The sequence below is a fragment of the Enoplosus armatus genome, chromosome 12 (genome assembly GCF_043641665.1).
Source record: "Enoplosus armatus isolate fEnoArm2 chromosome 12, fEnoArm2.hap1, whole genome shotgun sequence".
NCBI classification, from domain to species: Eukaryota; Metazoa; Chordata; class Actinopteri; order Centrarchiformes; family Enoplosidae; genus Enoplosus; species Enoplosus armatus.
The window spans coordinates 18,355,516-18,374,774 of record NC_092191.1 but is presented as its reverse complement, the minus strand read 5'-3'; the positions used below and the strand labels follow the sequence as shown (position 1 = coordinate 18,374,774).

General features: G+C 43.0%; 1 protein-coding gene across 3 annotated transcripts; it reads right to left on the bottom strand.

Annotated features, from left to right (window-relative positions):
- Window positions 1-586: 586 nt before the first annotated feature.
- On the bottom strand, window positions 587-18,928 carry lrrfip2 (leucine rich repeat (in FLII) interacting protein 2). 3 transcript variants are annotated; one of them, XM_070915566.1, is made up of 15 exons: window positions 18,772-18,928; window positions 17,389-17,549; window positions 13,091-13,177; window positions 7,405-7,446; window positions 6,708-6,839; window positions 6,177-6,248; window positions 4,985-5,155; window positions 4,766-4,858; window positions 4,279-4,371; window positions 3,552-3,653; window positions 2,229-2,361; window positions 1,917-2,087; window positions 1,738-1,817; window positions 1,499-1,603; window positions 587-1,409 (listed from the first exon to the last, which is right to left on the bottom strand). In XM_070915566.1, exons 2-15 carry the CDS (start codon window positions 17,476-17,478, stop codon window positions 1,299-1,301), a joined length of 1,482 nt encoding a protein of 493 aa, XP_070771667.1. In that variant the 5' UTR covers window positions 17,479-17,549; window positions 18,772-18,928; the 3' UTR covers window positions 587-1,298. The 3 variants fall into 3 exon arrangements, with proteins under 3 accessions (XP_070771667.1, XP_070771669.1, XP_070771670.1); XM_070915568.1 differs by lacking the exons at window positions 3,552-3,653; window positions 4,279-4,371; XM_070915569.1 differs by lacking the exons at window positions 3,552-3,653; window positions 4,279-4,371; window positions 6,177-6,248.
- Between the last annotated feature and the right edge of the window lie 331 nt (window positions 18,929-19,259).

The following is a 19,259-nucleotide window of genomic DNA, read 5'->3' as shown; positions in this document are numbered from 1 at the left end:
GAGTGAAAAACCATGTTCCATGATGTATGAAAGGGTGTCTGTCGCAGGAAACACTTGTTCTAAATAGCTTATTTCAATGTGCCAAGCCTCCACATGGTTTTCTAAAAGTAAGACTTGGGACATGCAGCCAGGAAAAATAGAATCAGGTCACGAGTCCCATAACCATACCTGAAATGTGCCAGCACACGAGCTTGATTTTTATTACAGCTACATTTCCCCCCGTCAGTCTGAGATACATGTGCAGTGTGGAGCAATCAGAGCTCAGTGTGAAGGCAACCAACACCACCCCTACTGTTTCCAATTACAAGTTTGTAACACCTGTATGTATGAGCCTGGAAATTTGAGTGAGTGAAGGAAACCTGCAAAACTGTATTTCCATGATTTATGCTATAGCATATAAACTCCTGACTGTGCTTCCATCTTTATTCCAGTCAGAATAACTGATCTGGAAACCAGAGTTGAGAATAAAAATCCATAAAATCCATATCCACGCCTCACATTTTGACGATACTGATTTGAAAAAGTAGAAAATACCAGAGCTGCATCATGAAAAAGCAAAGAAAAGATTCATATGTAACCACAGATCTGTAAATTACACATTTATTTTCAAGAAATCTTTTAAATATTTGAAAAATTTCAATGAAACCGCAGCAGACACAGTTGGTTGTACATATTTTCAAATAATGACTGCACCATTTTAAATACATCATTCTGTACCTGTTAAAAACGATTATTGTCTCATTGAGCGGTGCAGACCCCCAGTCTCCTAGTGTGAGAAGGCACTTCACTGTGTGAGGGGAAGCTGGGAAGGAGCGGGGCCGGAGCAGCCGTGAGGGTTGAATAGTTGAAAAGCAACATTATACTCATTCATGCAACTTATCAAAAAAACAAAAACAAAACAAAGTACAGCCAAGCACCCAGGCCAGAGAGAAATAAAATCTTGTGGATAACATGATGTAGTACAAAGCTCTGAAAAATTAAGTAGTGACTAGAGAAATGTCCTCAGATGTATCTCCCGGCAACTTTGTAGTTTTATTAGTTAAGTTTCTGAGTCATTCCTCCAAAAACACTGGCGGCTTGCCAGACGAAGCAATGCTTCTGGTTTAAAAAAAAACAAAAAACCAGACACAGTTCAGTTTTTTCGCCTGTGCTACAAGTTTTTTTTTTAAAGTGTTTTTGGTAAGCTACAAATCTTATAGTGTTAACAGCTAAAAATGGAAATGTGCTCTAGACGCAAATATGGCAGTCAGAGGTCTGAGGTGCGAGTTTAAGGGCTTCTGTGGTGACGCTGCGCTGCCTCACTGCTGTGACAGGAGGGCGTTCCTGTTGGCCTTCATCTTCTCAAGGCGCTTCACTAGGTGGTTGTTGGTCATCTCCATCTCCTCGATCTTATCTAGAGCTGTGCGCAGCTGTGGGGGAACAGACATTACATTCATTACATTACATTGCATTCAGCCTAACTGCCGTTTCATGCTATAAAATGAAAGTCTGTCTTTACCTCTCTTTGGAGTTTCCGTTTTTCTACTTTGAGTTCGTCTTCTACTTTCTCTGAGTTGTCTGCTGATGCCTTGTACCTGGACACTTGCCCTTCAAGTCTGGTAATCTGGGAAACAGAAAACACAAAAAAGAGTGAAATTTGCTCTAAACCACACAACTTTTTCATATCTCTGTGTATCATGTCTCTATAATCTAATGTGAACTATTATTTATTCGACAAGACATTTCGTTTTCACTCACATTTTGTTCCATTGTACCCATTTCCTGTTCTGCCTTAGAAAGCTTGAATTTGTATTCACTAATCTGTCTGTTGGCATCTCCTACAGAGAAAAACAGAAACCGGTGAGTTAGAACATACAACAAATGTCCCAAAGATCATTTCATGTGTGTGCCGATACATAACTATAAGGCCAACTTACTCTGCATCTCAATAATGTGTAGGTCTGTACCATTCTCCATCCTCTCCCCGTCTGTGTATGTACTGTCCATCTTTGAGTGTTTCTGTCTCTCCTCCTCTAGCTGGTTCTTCAGCTTCCTGATCTGAGCCAGCAGTTCATCTTTCTCCTCTGCCAGCTTCCGTAGCCTGACATCTGCAAAACAGAAGAAAAATACATTCAACTGATGGAGGACATGCACATGAACATGAACACGCAGGAGAGCTTTGTGTGTTACAATTGCAGAAGGAATATATTTTCAGTTCTCTATGGACAGAAATAATATCCCCGACTCACCCAGCGGGCCCTCTCCTGCAGACTCCAGCACCTGGGCGGCCTCCTGGGAGACCACAGTGATCCCTGAGGACTGAGGCTCATGGTTGACATCTCCATTTGGTGTGCCGTCTGGGATGATGACCAGCCCATGTTTCTGTGGTGAGAGAACACACATTACTGAGGACTGGCTCCACTCGGGCAAAAGCTTCACAGTACAGAGGGTATGCACCACTGATGTCACTTTTTCACATGATACCACCCCTGTTCGCCACCGAGTGACCAAACAAACCAAGAGTTGGCCGCTATGAATGGACAGAGCTTCGATACCAAAAGTAAAGGCCATTGTAAATGAGAATGATCTGTGCGACACACTGAAGAGTCAGCGGTGTGTGGATGTTGAAATGTAGCGATCCGTCCGTAGACTTTGAGACTGAGAGCTCTCCTCTCTACCTGCAGTGAGTGTCTGCACATCAGCAGCAGAGGGAGGAGGACAGAGTGGAGTCCAAGGGCTTCAGATAACTATTGATTTATCCCAACAGTATGTGAAGTTATTCTAATGCTTTTTGTTGCTTGTCATTAAGAAAATATGGTCCGGCATTAAGTCTACATATAAAAGAGATAAACTAAGGTTATCACAAACAGGTTTACTAGGGATGGTGAAGGCTCTCTAAATATTGGTGTTGTATTAGAAAAATAAACCTGTCAATCTAAAATATATAATAAAATAAGATTAATATTATCAGTTATTGTGATCTGCTCTGAAATTCCCTACTGGTGCATCTCTATTAAAATGTAGCCAAAATTGACGGTTCCTGATGCTCATGTATATATGCAGCCTGTAGCGTAACACTGGGGGCCTAATGTTGCATTGCCTTGTCCTATTTTAAAGCAGGATGTGTCAGGATTTACCTTATCAAAAATAAAATAATAACTTAGCTAAAAAAACTTTGGCAGTCTATTCAAACTGAAATTCTTTCGGGATCTGTTGTGCAGTCATTTGCACAGTAGCTCTTGTGAACGCACAATAGCAGATGCTGACTGTTGTGTGTTTTGCCACTGTGATAAGTTACCGTGGTAAAGTCTATGTACAGTGACCTTAGGTGCATGCCCTCTATAAACAACAAATCCACCAGTACACTGTAGTCATGGTCAAGTACAGATTAACATGTACCAGATGAGTAATGCAAAACAAAGAGGCAGAAGTGAAAAGTCCAACACAGTAACAGGTTTGATAGCATTAACTGGCTTAGTTCCAACCAAAAGGAAAAGTCTCAACAGCAGTTTTGGGCCAGAAACGCATTCCTCTGACCTTGGTGTTTCCTCTGAGACTTTAGGAAGACCTACCTCTCCTGCTTTGGCCTTCCCCTTGATGTCAGCGAGCTCATCTCTGAGCTCATCCCTCTCATTCCTAATGCAATCAAAGTACTCTTTCTGCCTCTCTAGGGCCTGGCCACACATGAGAGAAGACAAGAGAGAGGAGAAGAGGCAGAGGAGAAGTTGGATAGACTCTGGACAGACATGCAACACCACAAGACATCTCCCATGCACACACATGCACTGTGCATATCAAGGACATAGAAACAAACAATACACACAGATGAGGACAGGGCTTCATGCTAACAGAAGATGTTACTGGGAAAAGAGCACAGGGACTGGTAATACAGAGTCAGTAAGGAGGGTCTACCTTTTGACTTGAGTCTGACTTCATGACCTAACAAACTAACTGATCCACAGGTGGAACCATGCATGTCATGCTAAAATATACATGGATAACATTTCTCTTTAAGTTTACATGACAATCCAAAACAAAACTATTTTTATTCCACAGGCTGTCCACTGCAGGCGTTAACACAGTGCACTTGCATTGTTAGCTGAGGTTGCAGGATCCAAACTGAAAACCCTGTTATTTCAACATGCAAAAATCCAAACTGTGAATAGGTCCAAGTGTGTGCTAATGCCTAAGGGGCACAAGAGGCAAAAGAAGTGGATGGACATTATGTCTAAAGGCTGAAAAGCACAACCATCCATTGCCTCTCGTGTTCTGTCAGAGCACCCGCCTGGGACCTCCTACCCCGATCTTTTTGTCCTTCCAGTTTATCGTTTCCTGCAGGTCAAACACTTCTCTGGTGAGGGCATCTAACTTAGTCTGCATTCGCTGGCTCTCCTGGAGCGGAGTTGAGCAGTAACAAGATGACACAGCACAGGATAAGAACAGAATAGGAAAAATTGAATGGAACAATGACAAAAGAAGTGAAAATGCACATAAATACATACAGACACAAAAGTGAGAGATAGAAACAGGTGAAACTGGGCGAGAAGAGCATAATTTGAGGAGATAATGCTGAGAAAGGAATGAATGATTGTGTTCAGAGTCAGATAGGACCATGAAACAGAGCTAAACGTCAAAAGGGACAGAGCAACAGACTGGGAGAGAACCTAGAGGCAGGCCAGTGCCAATCAATCCTTATCAAGTTCCTGCAGAACAGAGGCAGAATAGCGGTCTGATGTGGTCACGCTGGCAGAAACAGTTTGTTCTTCTAATGCGAGGGCAGCCTTACCTCTATAAGCTCGTCTCTCTGGCGGATTCCCTCTTTCAGTTCTTCTTGTTTATGCTGCAGGACCGTACATGTGTGCTTTTGTCTTTCTAGTTCCTGAAGCCAGAGACAAAACATTTTAGCCACAATCCTTCCATATAAATATTTAGTAACTTGACCTACATGAAATTGATTTCTGACATGATAATAAGCTTCAAAACTTGTATTTGACTGATATTTCACCTTTGACTTTTCTTCCAGCTCCCTCTTCATCTCAGCTGTTTGTTCCTCCATCTCCTCTATGACGTCCTTTAGTGTGTCCACTTGATAGATGAGGTTGCCTTTGTCGTTGTCCAGCTGTGCGTTCGATACCATGGCCTTCTTATACTTCTCCTCCACCTCTGCAAGTGACTCCTGATGGGGGTGGGAGCAAGTTAATAAACAGAGTAAGCGGATGTAACGCACAGCTCACCTAAGGGCTTTTTGCACTGCACTTAGACCCAGGCTAAGGGATATCCCACTGCAGGGTTATCCCCTGAGAATCGATTAAACATGGCAGGTGCCAGTGTGAAATGGGGCTAAGTTATGATAGCCCTGGGCTAAGAATATGCAGTGTGAAAAGCCTATTACATGCACCAGGTGGGCTCACTGGTATAAACATTATTTAAAATTTAACACACATGGGCCAAAAATAATCCACGTATTTTCTGTGTACGTTTGAGGCATAATTCTGTACCATCTTTTGTGGTATTTTTCCATTTTAAACTGGTAATTTGGGACTAACATGTGATGTTGCTGATATTGATCACACAATAATGAGAATGCGTTGAATCACTTTCAGGAGTGAAACAAGGCCATAGTGTGAAAAGAGGATCTGAAAGAGAGATCTACAAGTGGACCAGGAAACAAGATGATGTAAGCTAGCTAAAGTGCATCAGCTGTATAAAACTACCAAGAACAAGCCAGGAGTCAGGTTAGTTAGGAAACTACTCTTATCAATAAAACATACAGCATCCTTTCAAAGAGAACAGGAAGCTGCTGAAGGACAGCCAGAAGGCCATCCAACACCGTGGCAATGAAAGCCAGAAGGGCAGAAGAAGAGCCTTTAAAATTGAAAGCATGACTGTTGTCTGTCAGCAGGTGGAGCATTTTAACTCTTCTTCTTCTTACAACTTTGAACCCAGCTGAATTGTGGGAGTGTCTTCATTTTAGGCCACAACCAGTGAGTCGGATCACAACAGGAAGTGAGGGAAGATCATGCAAAAGAAGGATCATTACGCAATTCACACTGGGAGCACGCAAAGACACGGCTGTGGTGTTAGGAGCTACAGGAGGGGTACACAGGGTATGAGTGGGGAGGCAAGGGGGGGGTTAGTGACGCCATACTGCTCCCGGAGAACAAGAGAAGGCATGCTGCGAGCTCAAGCCCCTCTACCTTCAGCTCTTTAAGCCCTTGCATGTACCGCCCTTCTACATCCTGAATCTGGTCCTTTAGTTCATAGATATCCTGTAGAGCAGATGGGAGGAATGGTTGGGGTGAACTGGAGCGTCAGAGAGGGTGGGGAGTATCAAGGAGAGATAACAAAGCACCCGCACTGCCATCTCAAATACAGTCCAGCTGGCATACACATGACCGGTGCACCCAGATTACATAAAGGAACAGCTTCACAGGACACATGTCTCATCCAGTCCTTCCGTGCATACATCAAGAAAAATGGTTTAAGCAGACACTTAGAACAGCGGGGAGGGCACAACAGAGGAAATGCTGTGGGAGGTTCATATGCAGAAGGAACAGATGTATATATAAATTGCTCAGACATGTGGATTAGCTTTTAAACTCTATGATAATGTGATGATGAACATCTGGAGCTAAAACAAGCACAATTGAAGTCATATGCTCGTCAGTTTATTCAGTTACATGTACATGTGTATAGAAGGGCGACACTGTGTGCTTTGTGCACCTTACCCTAAGTTCAGTCAGGCTGGTGTCGGGGTCATACACACTACCCGTGTCTGCGCTGCCCCGTCGTGACGAGGTGCCACCCAGCGATGCCAATGTTGCTGCTGAGAGGCCTGGGGTGGCACAGCGGGAAGATGGCTGAGAACACAAAGTGCCACAGAACTCCAGTCAAGAAAAACACAGAAAACAGCACAGCACAATGCAACACCACTCCGACATGTTATTCAACACCATCATGTGATACCGCAGGGCTCTTAAGTGATTCTGCCCAATTCAAATACTGTCACTGTCGTGTGCTGAAGTGTACAAACTTGACAAACTGGCCCACAGTCTCCACAGGTCGTGTCTACAAAAGCCTGATAATTGCTGATGTGTTGTGGTTACATGGCAGCTGCCTAATACAAATCAGTTCATAGCTCAGTGTGAGATTTACGTCACAGACTACTGCACTGCCAAATATTATTTTGCATTCATCATATTTCTTTTTTCTTATTCACTATGTTCAAGAGTCAAAGTTCAGGAGAACAGGAGGTTTGCACAAGAAATATCTATGCTAGACCACAAAATACAAACTTGTCTAGCGTGACTGTGGTCTCCACGTAGCCCTGGTGTGTAGTTACATTCTTGAGGAAATCTGTGGTCCCTATATGCAGCTGAAGATTTTGAATGAACGAAGTAAAATGCAAAATAACAGTGCACTCACCCGACTATAATCTGAATACTGCTTGTCACATTTTTCATCCAGCTGAAAGAAAGAGAGGAAATATTATAAAATGAGATGCAGACTATTCTGAGAACTCGTATCCTATGTGGTCATGCTCTGAGCCGTTTCCTCATCTGTAAATCAGGGAGTTAGTGCGGGAGTTAATATGAGTTTGGGATAAGTGCTGCATGTTCACAGGTCATTAAGAGTCGACAACCAAACAAGCAAATGAAACACTGAGTGAATCACAACACACTTTAAAGAAGACACCAGAAGTCCATGCTGCTGCTGCACGCTGCAGCCATATCCTTCAGCTAACCTCACACCACTCTACTCATTTACAGGGTTGTCAATAAAAAACACAGACTGTGGGATGAGTTTTGAAAACCAAATGTTATTCTTACTCATGCATCGATTATAAAACAATTCATCCATCACTGGTGTTGCACTGCATTTCTCAGCCCACTGCTGTGAACTTAGCTTAGCCACTTACAGCGTCCAGATCTGGAATGCTCAAATCATCAAGGTCAGACACAATACTGCCTCTTCGATTGGAGCGGCTGAAATAATCAGCAGCCGACTCACTAATGTCCGAGAAGTCAGACGACTACACACACACACACACACACAGGATGAAGAGGACAGAGGCAGAGAAATAAAGAATAACAGAGGGCCAAAGAGAAAAAAATCATTAGAGAGGAAAAGGACAGAAGAAAAACAAATACATATACAGCCAGAGGAGATCCCTCTTCAAGATCAAGGCACTTCAAATGTATGATAGGTATTAAACTGATACTCTTATGCAGTATAATACAAGAAAAGAAACAGTTAAAAAAAGCTTTTAATGAAACTTATTAGATCATCAGCCCAGTCCCTACAGCTCACCGCACTGTCCCTGCGGCCTCTGCTGAAGCGCTCCTGGGACACGCTGCTGACAGTGTCATCATCTGAGGAAGACTGAGAGGAAGACGCACACATACAAACACACACATGCACATGATGAGGAGCCAAAGTAATGTAGGATGGCTGCATGCCCAAGGCTTTCTCTGACACACACACACACACACACACACACACACACACACACACACACACACACACACACACACACACACACACACACACACACACACACACACACACACACACACACACACACACACTTCTTGTTCAAACAGCATGTCAACATCTGTAGACATCCAGTAGCAGTCTCTGTATTAAACAGATTATTGGATTACCCCAAACACTGTCACCCTATAACTAATGCCAATTCAATTCATTCATGCAATTAGGATAGTTTTGTCAAATGCACCAACTAGAGCTAAGTAAGATTAGACAACCTTGCTACAACACCTTAGCCTGCACAGCACTGCAGAAGAAATTCTCAATTCACACACTTTAATGTCAATCAATGACGGTGTTCCCTGAAGCAAGCTGCAGCTGCAGTTTGGTATGGGTGATCAACATAGTCCCTAGGAGGAGGGAAACCTGGTGCTAATGGGGGCAAGGGGAGGCTTGTTAGTAGCGGGCATCTGTGTGTGGTTTTGGCTAACATCATGCAGGGGGGGCGGTGGTTTTAAGGTGCTCACCGCAGGGCTGGTGCGGGTGGAGCTGGCTCCAGAGGAGTACCAGCTGTATTCAGAGGGCTGCGGATGTGAGGAGGAGGACAGGAGAGGGGATTAACATGAAGACAGACATCAGGCCACAGGCACAACACCAAGCTGCTGTGGTGGTGACATTGCTGAAACGCTGCATGAAAAACATGCAGAAGACTTACAGCTCTTGAAGTGTACCCCGAGCCGTAAAGACCGGCGTCATCGTAAATAGAGGCCTGAGGGCACACGTGGGAGATGATGCACGACTCAGCAAAACACAAGAGGGAGAATAAATCTTTAACGCACTAGCCAAGTAGGTTGAGTAGAATGACTTTCTCGGGGCCATGCAATAAACAGAAGCACTCTGTATTACCAACATCAAGGAGGGTATTTGTTTCAGTGTTCTCCAACAACAGCCCTGGCTTCACACAAACTCCTGCCTTATCTCACTGAAGCACAAATGTCTGGCCACCGCCAAGTGCTCGAGAGTGTCCAGGAGCTAAAAATATAAATGGTCCCAGCCACCCTGGGCATCCTATCAGATATATGTAGCCACAAGAAAGGGGGGAGGGTCTACTTCTAAAGGTAACTAGAGGCATGCAGAGAGATGCTGGCCACTCAGTGAACAGACACTGACCATGCTGCAGCTGCGAGACAGCCCCGTGCCAGTGGTGGAGGACGAGGAGGTGGTGGCCTGTCAGAGAGGGGGGGGAGCAGGGAAATGTCAGTTTTTGAGGGCAGAGGAAAGCTGTCACGGGAATGTGAGGTGGAGGGAGACTAAAGAGCTGCAGCAAGTGGAAACAGGATGAATGCTTTACTGAGCCTGTAACATTTAGGGCCAAAAGTGTTGGAGGAGAAGTGAGGTCAGGGGCCACTGTCCCTGTCGACTGTTTTAATACTTTTAGGTGCGCACCACCTTTGTCAGTCAGTAACTCATTTACATAAATTCAAACGATCACAAGAACTGTTTTACAGTGAAGAGAGATCTTAATCTAAAAGTCAAGCTTTGGATTTCTATGGCACACTCGAGACTATCAGCTAAACTAACTACAAAACCATGACTCTCTCTTTGCTTTGATGCTTTTCTATATATACTGCAGTTATATAACAAGTTTGTTAAGCATATAAATGTCAAATAAACTAGACCATGCAAATATACTGCTTCATCTGGCTCTGGTTTCACTGAGTGTCCTTTAACCACATCAGTGTATAAAAGGGTTGGAAGTTGGACAGCGCTGTCAGGGGGGACCGACCCGAGGCTGATAGGTGGAAGTGGAGGGAAGAGGCGGTGCTTTGGTCTTCGTTAAGCTGGTGTAGTTCCTTTGATCATGATACAGTCCAGTCTGGAAGGGTAGCAAAATAATATGACCTCAAACACCGACATAACAAATGTTATCCTCAAGACAGACTAATATCTGTTTCAGACACATCCAACACGGCTTGGTCAACATCTATGATGCTTCACAAAACAACGAATATTCGATCTTATTATCGGGGTTAAGGCGATCAACAGTAAATCACCACCGCAAGCCACTATGATTAGTCTACACTAAAGGAGTACACTGACCAGCAGGTCCTTCTTCGAGGAGCTGGAAGCCCTTTTATGGCCATGCAGGTCATTGTACACAGAACTCTGTTTGCCCAGAAACAAATGTACAAAAAAAAAGAAGCTAAAATGAGACAAAAAGGACAAGAGGAAAAGCGTAGAAGCAGTGATTAACAGATGATCATCACATAGGTACATACAGTGGAGCGGGAAGTCTTGAGGGTGGAGCTAGTGGAGAGGCCATCAGACTGAAGATAGAACAGGAGTTACAGGAATTACGATCAGAAGAACATCAATTATCTGAGAATCTGGTAGGTAGCTGTTAGATCTGCACTGGCAGCACACGCCTCTTGTGTCTCACTAACACTAGGTTAGTGACCCAACACAACAAATGATCCAGCAATCTATTTACTTTTCTACACCTTGGCTATACGGAAGCCACAGTGATGGAACACAAACATTTGTTAGTGGTCCATTACGATGGTTGTGTGATGTCATTAAGTAAAGACGCTCCCTATGAAATCCTGTTGAAAACAGCTATAACGGCTGTGTCCATACTGTTGTTTGATGGTATATTTCAACAGTTTTTAGCTCGTAACTTCCCAAATGTCTTGTCAAGGTACAAAAAAATCCCTCAGAATCACACAACAACACATGCAAGATTGATACAGGGAGAATGGAAAGTGAAACAGATGTCTCCTGCAGTCGCCTCAATGCTATGTTGATGCAGAAGTTGATGGAACCGACTGAAGGAAAGTGAAGACACCAAGAAAATCTGAAAACAGTTGGTTCGTATTGAGCACATCCTTTGGAATCTAAGTTAGTTCAGCTTGGCACAATAAAATTTGCCACATCTGAACACATCTGGTTACATGCTGAGAATCCAGGTATTCAATCAGTTGCCAGACTCCCACAAATATACATTATGCTCTCGCACACATGCACACACAACGCACCAAGGCATCTTTTCTACGTGAACTGGATCGACTCCCCAAGTCGCGCACAGCTGTCGAGGTTGACTGAAAAAATACAGACAAAACGTCAGGGGAAGGTATTTTATGCTATGACCCAAATGAACACTACCAAATAAAAATGTTTCACCCAAATGTATTAATTTAATTAAGTGCTTTCCTAACAAGAACAATGGCTTTCACACATCAGTGTGCCCCTATGAGAGCACAGACTTAATAAAGCTGGCAGGGATGTATTATGTACGCACCCTGTAGCTGCGGACTGACATGACATCATCATCCAGCCCCTGTTGATGTGGAAACATGGAGTCACAGCAGAAAAGCAGACAGAGAGGAACATGGGTGATGAGAGATTAACTACAGGATTAAAGGAGAAAGACGAAAGGAAATACAGGCGGACAAAGAGGAAGTGTGTGGGGGAGATACAGACCCGGCGATGATGGCTGCTGGATCTACTACTACTAGAGGATCTGGCTTTTTCTGTGTCAGCCTGGAGTAAGGAAGGAAGGAAAGTTGGGAAAGATTATAGAGTGAAAGTAGAGAGGCTCAATCACAGGGGTGAGTAAGGTCACCACAATGCTCAACAGTTGCTATGCAAAGCCCAAACCATGCAAAACAACTTCTGTCAGCATGTTTATAACCAAACGGACATCATAAACATTTGTTATCCTCTTTAAGCACGGCAGCAAGATTAATGATATACAAGAACAGCTAATATATTGCACATTTTTGTCTCATCTGTTCTTTTAAGAAGGCAACATAACAGCACTCAATAAAAATCTCTGCTTCTCTTTACTGTGTCGATACACCAACGCACATACAGATTAATTCCATGCATCCATCATTTCTGAAGTAGCTGAAGGTTGGAGGAGTAACGTCCAAACCACCGTCTTTCATGCAGACTCACCCACCCTAAATAAAGTCAAAGGCCAATGCCTGCTCTACGAATACACACAGCCACAGATTATGGTGTCTCCAAAGCAAATACACTGCTGAGGCATATTTCCACAGTGAGGTACAGTATACTATGTGGATCGAGTGTAGCTAGATGGTCAGGCTTGACTGGGGCTCAGTCCCACACAACAGGCTGTGTTAGTGAAGTGAGAGGCTGCAACACCCGCACTCGCCTACCATCCACTGGTGGATCTGACCCCATTTTCTGTTGCTACCGCTGGATGAGTGGTGAGAAAGCTGGACAGAGGGAGGAAGTGCCAGGAAAAACATACAATCATACTTCACTAAAAACTGCTGAAACGTAAAAACTGGGTGACATTTACTTCAGGAATAGAACTTTTGGTTTCATCTGTGGACATGCAGCACTTTCATTTTTCTTTCTGTGGGTATATTTCTGTGTACGAACTGTCAGATTAATCTAAAAAACACACAGCTCCTCTGCACCAGCGACTATGGATGCAGATGTAAACAAATACAAAAAAATAAACCAAGGCCATGTTCATTCTACAGGTGATCCGAGTTGAGAGCAGCAGTTATGGGGCATTACACCGGCTTGCTTGGTGGGTTGAATAATGGTCTCAGTGCATCTTTGCCAGTCAGGTCCATTTTGTGTTATATACCTCTTTCTGCTGCCGTTCAAGTTCCCGCATTCGAATATCCCTGGCCTCCGCTCGAGCCGCCCTCTTCGCTGCCAGCCTCGCCTCCGCCTGTGAGACACAACATGAACACACTTGTTATCATGAATGGAAACTCGTAAAAAGGTGCCTTTCTCTGAGGACACACCCAACGAGTGCAAAGAACAAACACAAGGAAGGGGACAGCTTCAATCCAAAACCAATCACACAGTAGAGTAGAGTATATTTGGGTACTCATTTTTTTAATGAAAATGAATTTTAAATTTTTTTTAATGATGAAGCTGATTTTATGGTAGCACTTTAAAAAGGTGCAGAACTGCTTTGTTTCTCAGATATACAATCTAATTTAGAGGAAAGTTAAGTGCAGCACCAGGATAATGTGCCAAGTCTATAAGACCTTCTCTGCTGATAAAAATGTATTGCAATAGTTAATACTGCCTTTTAAATGCTTTTCTAAAAACAACTGAATATTCAAAACAATGAACCACATGGTTTTAGAGACTTGGTGGCAGCCAAAAACAAACTAGAGTAAACTAGAGCTGATCTAAAGACGTCATGAGGGACATGGCAATAGTGCACACACAAAGTGACAGAGAAGTACAGTGTCAGAGAAAACAAAGAGAAAACCAAGTGAGTCACAATAGTGTGGTTCTGCTCAGTCTGTAAATATGGAGGTGATTTCACAATACACACACAACTAGCTGAACCCTTTGAAGCACAACAAGTCTGAGTCAAAGCCAAACTGAGCCCAGTAAACTCTCTTCTGGGGGAAAAGCGGGAAGAGTCATCACACAATTTGCCCCCAACTGAGTCAGAATATGAGCAGGAGCTAATTTTACAGAGTACCTCAGCAGAAGCAGCTAATTTAGGCGAGCCCCTACAGGAGCCACACAGGTGACTATGTAGACTATCCTTCCATTACGTCCATAATACCAATTACATACCGCACATATGCTCTGAAACTGAACATCCCACCAACAAAGAATGGCACACTTGCTAATGGAGCCCAGCCCTTTATCTCTAGCTAAAAGATAGTCCATAAATACAGTGCGTGGTGTGTACAGTATCTCACTGCAGACAAACACTGTCAGCATTCCAGCTATTTCTTATCTGCATTGCCAGAATTGTAGGCCCGTGGGTATAGGCTATTCCTGTTTCAATAATAGCCTGGAGCGAACAAACACTGTTTTATAGTGATGCTGAACAACCACCCAATACAGGTTATTTTTTCCTGTATATTCAGTGTTGGTAAAATCAATTGCTAAACCATCATCACTTATAAATGTGAACAAAGGAATATCATAAGATGTGCGATTATTTTTGTGTGTAAATAAGTTTACTATGCAAGATTATTTTCCAAAACTGCATGAAAACCAAGCCAAAGTCCAATATTTACAGTTAAAACGCAACATTTTTGCAACCATTTCCTGTGGCCGCTCTCTGCGATTTTGGAGTCTAAGTGATGGTCATACAATGACACAAGCTTTGTACATGACGGAAAAGGAAGTAAAGTTACAAGTGTATGCGGAGAGAGAGCAAATGAGAGAGCAGGAGAGACGGCTGGCCCCGTGCTCTGCACCTGTTGAGCTGTCTGACAGTGTGACCTGCTCTGCACAGCAGCACAGCTGAGCTCTCTGTCTCTGTCCTATCTATAGCCTGGCCCATCCGGCCCCAGCTCTCTGACAGCCATGGCATGGGGCTGGGAGGGTAACCTGAGTTGAAGAAGTTCACCATCACACACACCTCCAGCACTCTGGGCGATAAGAGTCCAGCAATCGAGCATGAGATCACCTGGAGCACTCCAACACTGAATTGTGTATACACTGAGATTCTGATAAATACCCCAGTTATGGTAGTTCCGAGTGAAATGTGGGGATTTACTGCTTTTCTTATTTCATATTAAACTAAATTAAAACTATAAAACTATAAGTAAACTATTTTGGGGTTTTGGAGTGTCAGACAGAAAAAAGGACTTGAAGACATCTGGGCTCTTGGAAACTGTGACAAACTGCACAATTAATCAAAAATGTAATCAAGAGATGGATAAATAATGAAAATAATCAGCACAATATTCCAATATTAAAACTGAAACAGAATGTGCAGCTCCAAAAGGAAATAAGCCTACAATGGGTATATTAAATGGAAGGTGCTGATATGCAATACAATACTTTAACATCCTCAATAATAAATATGTAAAAATATAAAATGCTTAAATGCTGAAGTTTATTATTATATCAACTTTTAAAAAGCTTGCCTTATAAAGTCAAAGGCCAATGCCTGCTCTACGAATACACACAGTGAAAGTGACAGTCCATCAGTTGGACAGACCCTGTCATTTCTGCTTTGTTCTCTGCAGCCTAAAACAGTCTCCTAACTGTATACAGAAAAAAAAGTGACACTTTCCATTGCAATCATGTCTTCATTTGTGATATCACAGTTGATATCACAAATTAAATCATATGGACTATGAACTACAGCTTCCACATAAACACACACCCTCTGCACACTGAGGAAAGTCAATGATTGCCTTGTTCAAGCACCATTAGCTCCCTTAGATCCTAATCTGAGGGACAACGGATATGAGATGATCTTCTAATTCTAACACTTGGCCACTGTCAGATTCATAAGCAAGCTGCTGGTATTCAAAAGGACTGACTGCCCAGTAATGTAAGAGGCCTCAGAACTGGGCTGGTGACGGTGCAGGCTCAAATTCACAGTCATTCTCAGCAGCGATCCGTGCCAAGCACAGCCAGGCAGGCTGTAACTTTTCTTAATCAGGCACAGACAACACGAGGCAGAAGCTGCAATGTTTTGAAGATTTGTTCGGGAGGGTGGTGATGTGCAACAAGTTCGACACTGACCCCTTGAACTCCCAGCAAAGTTAATCTCTGGTTTGCTCCACAAAGAGATTCAGATTTAGGACCTGACTGGGAGGGTCGGATGACTCATGTTTCTATGATCGGCCTGCATGACTATAAAGAGAGCAAATGGAGCCTTGTGCTTAGTGCCCAAGAATGAGGCACTGCACAGCTTTGATTTTCTTAAAAAGGGCCAATTAAAATATTTATGAAAAGCCGATTTATTCAGTGCTACTTTTCTACCTGTAAAAGCAAGAAGTCCTTTGACTTGAGCAGAAGTCTTCACAGACAATCTGCAGATAATGTGGCTATTTCACCTATATCTACCAAAAAAACCCAACAACCAATAAAAGGCCTTTAAACTCGGAAAGATTTTCTTTACATTTCAGGTTGTTAGCCACTCCACTCTGAAAAAAGAAAAGGCAAAGGAATGGCAGCCCTGCTGTGGAACAAAATGGAATAATCCCAGGGCATGTCGTTACAGGCTAGGCAGCCTGTCTGTTCTGCCCGTATTTTCCCCCCCAAACGAAAATACTACAAGTCAAGTCAATCTCTCTGTGGTCCAAACCAGCTGTCTCTACTCACTTGGCCTGAAACACATCTTAACCAGCAGAACCTGAATATCCACATATAACTATATGCTTCAGAGGCCTATTTGCTGACACAGCTTTGACCACCACATTTCAAATCGACATAATTTATTGCATAATCAATACAGGTTTCTGTCTCGGGTTGACTAAAAACAGAGAGTTTTGACACATGACACATTATCTGCCAGGTTCCACTCTGCAGGAAAAGCAATACCAATATTCAAATAATATATCTGGAGCTCTTGTCAAAACAACAAGCCCTTAAGCCAAATCCTATTAAACTGAGTTATTTTAGTTAACTTGACTATCATCAGAACAGCTTACTTTACTCCATCTGTAAAATCGCTTTCATTTTAGTTCTCTCTGACAGAGACATTTATCAAAGCATTTTCTTTGGTTTAGGTAATGATAATGAAACAATATGGACTATAGATGCAACTGAAAATAGCCTGCATCCGCATTAACGTCTTCAGGCTCTGGCAATATAACTTATTTTAGTTTAAAAGGTCTCTCTTTCAGAAATAGTGCAGTGTCAGCCAATCATACGAGTGCTGATAATGGCTTCAACGGCCTTCTCGTGTTCCCTTTATTTTAAAATGTGATGTTGCTGCTGCCCAAAGTAACAACATCTGAGATTGACAAATCAATCTTCTACCTATGCTTGAAGAGCCCATTATCTGGATGAGGATAAACAAGAACATTTGAGCTGGATAAAACCATATTAGCATTGATTAAGCAATGCATGAATGGAGCAATGTATGGAGAATATAGCCCAGATCCATCCCAGTAAGCTCCAAAATGGAAAGACGGTGTATGTGATGGAGTATGAACTTACCTCCCGGGCAATGCTACTCAAGGCCTCATCCTCTGCTGAGAACCGATCTTTCAGAGGGGCACGCTTTCTACCAGAGCCTTGTGTCCCCATGTTGCCCCCTCAACTGTAGCTCCACCAATGATGTGTAAATCCAGAAAATATACAGAACTGGATTAAAATACCTAGAGGAAAAAGGCAGAGACAAAAAATTCTATTTTAATAGGCCTGTAAACAAAGCCAAGTGTTGAAGTAATCTGACATATGCATTAGGACTGTCTCCAATTTCAACTATATTTCATTCTGTATGGTTTTATGCACTCTAATCTCACTAACAACCCAAACACTCGAGCTATTACTCCCATTCCTGCAAAAACAATCACTCATGTATGGTACCTACAGTGGCTTTGGATAAACAGTTGTGGCTGACATGAACCAGCTTTAATGTGACATGCAGGACCACTGCAACCCCACAAATCAGCATTTGAACATAGCTAACATTCCTATAAACAACAGATAACAGTCTACAGGGGGAATGATATTGTCAAGTTAGACATTTGAATCTGATCTGGTATATTAGTATAAGACGTGTTTGAGGGACATCCAGACAATATCAAAGTTAACAGATCACATAGACAAAGGAGCACTGTGGCTGGCTGGTAAAGACAAGGGGGGAAAACGCCTAGTTTGGGACCCGGCTGAGTCAGAGGACCCAAGCGAAGCATGAGCACTCCTTGAAGACGTTTGATGATCTAAACCCTGTGGATCCGAAATTGAAAAATTACCAGCCCGACCACTTCAGAAACGCTGGCTAACAAATTAATGAATTCGGATAACCCTTGATCAATTGACAACAAGTTACATTTAGCTAACTTTAATCAACCAACTTCAGCTAACTTACTGAAACACTCAGACAGTTTCCCACACATTAACAAAGCTAACATTACTGTCCCTATTCCATGCCCATTTGGGAAAGGGATAGTAACTACCTTAGCTAGGTTAAAGCTGTGTTACCAATGTACCGCCCTGTTAGCGTTAGCTACCTACTTATAACAACGTTAACGTTGACTAACGCTACGGTTAGCCAGCTCATGGATAAGCTAACTAGGAGTGCTAACTAGCATTTCGTCCTCCCGAAATTCTCATTAAAAAGTTAACGTATCGTTTTAGGTTCTTTCTCTGCTCCCGCTGAAGCTAGCGCTTTACAAAAATGTGAACGATCCAGACGTGTCCTTTCCACGGCAATGACCCCCAGCACAGACAACAATCTCTGGGCTAGCTGATCAGTTTAGCTGGTAGTTAGCTTGGATAGCCAGTGGGGCTAACCTCGACTCTCCTGGGAGGCAGACAGGGCAAATTGGCACTGATCCTCCCGTCATATTTCCCACCCAAAAAAGACAACGTTACCTTCGCGACACCTTTAAATAACCCGCAGTACTGCCAAGATGTCCGTCCTTTTCTCCAGGAGGTTAAGGCTGAGCCATTCGGCTTCTCTTCAGAAATTGGTAGTGTTTTTGTCCACACTGACAGCTGTCATCGGTCCTCCTTTCCAGCGCTCTCCACTGCCCTCCTTACCCACTTTCCACACACACTGGTTAGCTCCAGAGGTCCCGGATGTTGGGAAAAATTAGGGTGTGATGCTGCTTTCATGGGCCGTCAGACACATCAAGATGTCAACTGCTGTAACCGCCTGGGAGAGAGTGGTTTTCCATTGAGTGATACTTAATAGTTCTTATATAAGTGCACCCGAAGTAGCTTTCCAGTTTTCAGCTTTTAGCGGCTGACAGCATGGAAGTTGTTTAAATGAGAAATGTCGCAAATTACTGGTATTATTGTTACTACATAAATACCCTACTGTAGTGCACATTTTTTGCTTCTTGCCCTATTCAGACTAT

What these genes read in the sequence shown, in the direction of transcription:
- lrrfip2 (XM_070915566.1), bottom strand. Translation starts at nt 17,478, where the DNA reads ATGGGGACACAAGGCTCTGGTAGAAAGCGTGCCCCTCTGAAAGATCGG. An exon ending in AGAGAGACGAGCTTATAGAG is followed by an intron (nt 4,372 to 4,765) that starts GTAAGGCTGCCC and finishes ACTCCGCTCCAG; the next exon opens with GAGAGCCAGCGAATGCAGAC. An exon ending in TGGGTACAATGGAACAAAAT is followed by an intron (nt 1,604 to 1,737) that starts GTGAGTGAAAAC and finishes TCTGTTTCCCAG; the next exon opens with ATTACCAGACTTGAAGGGCA.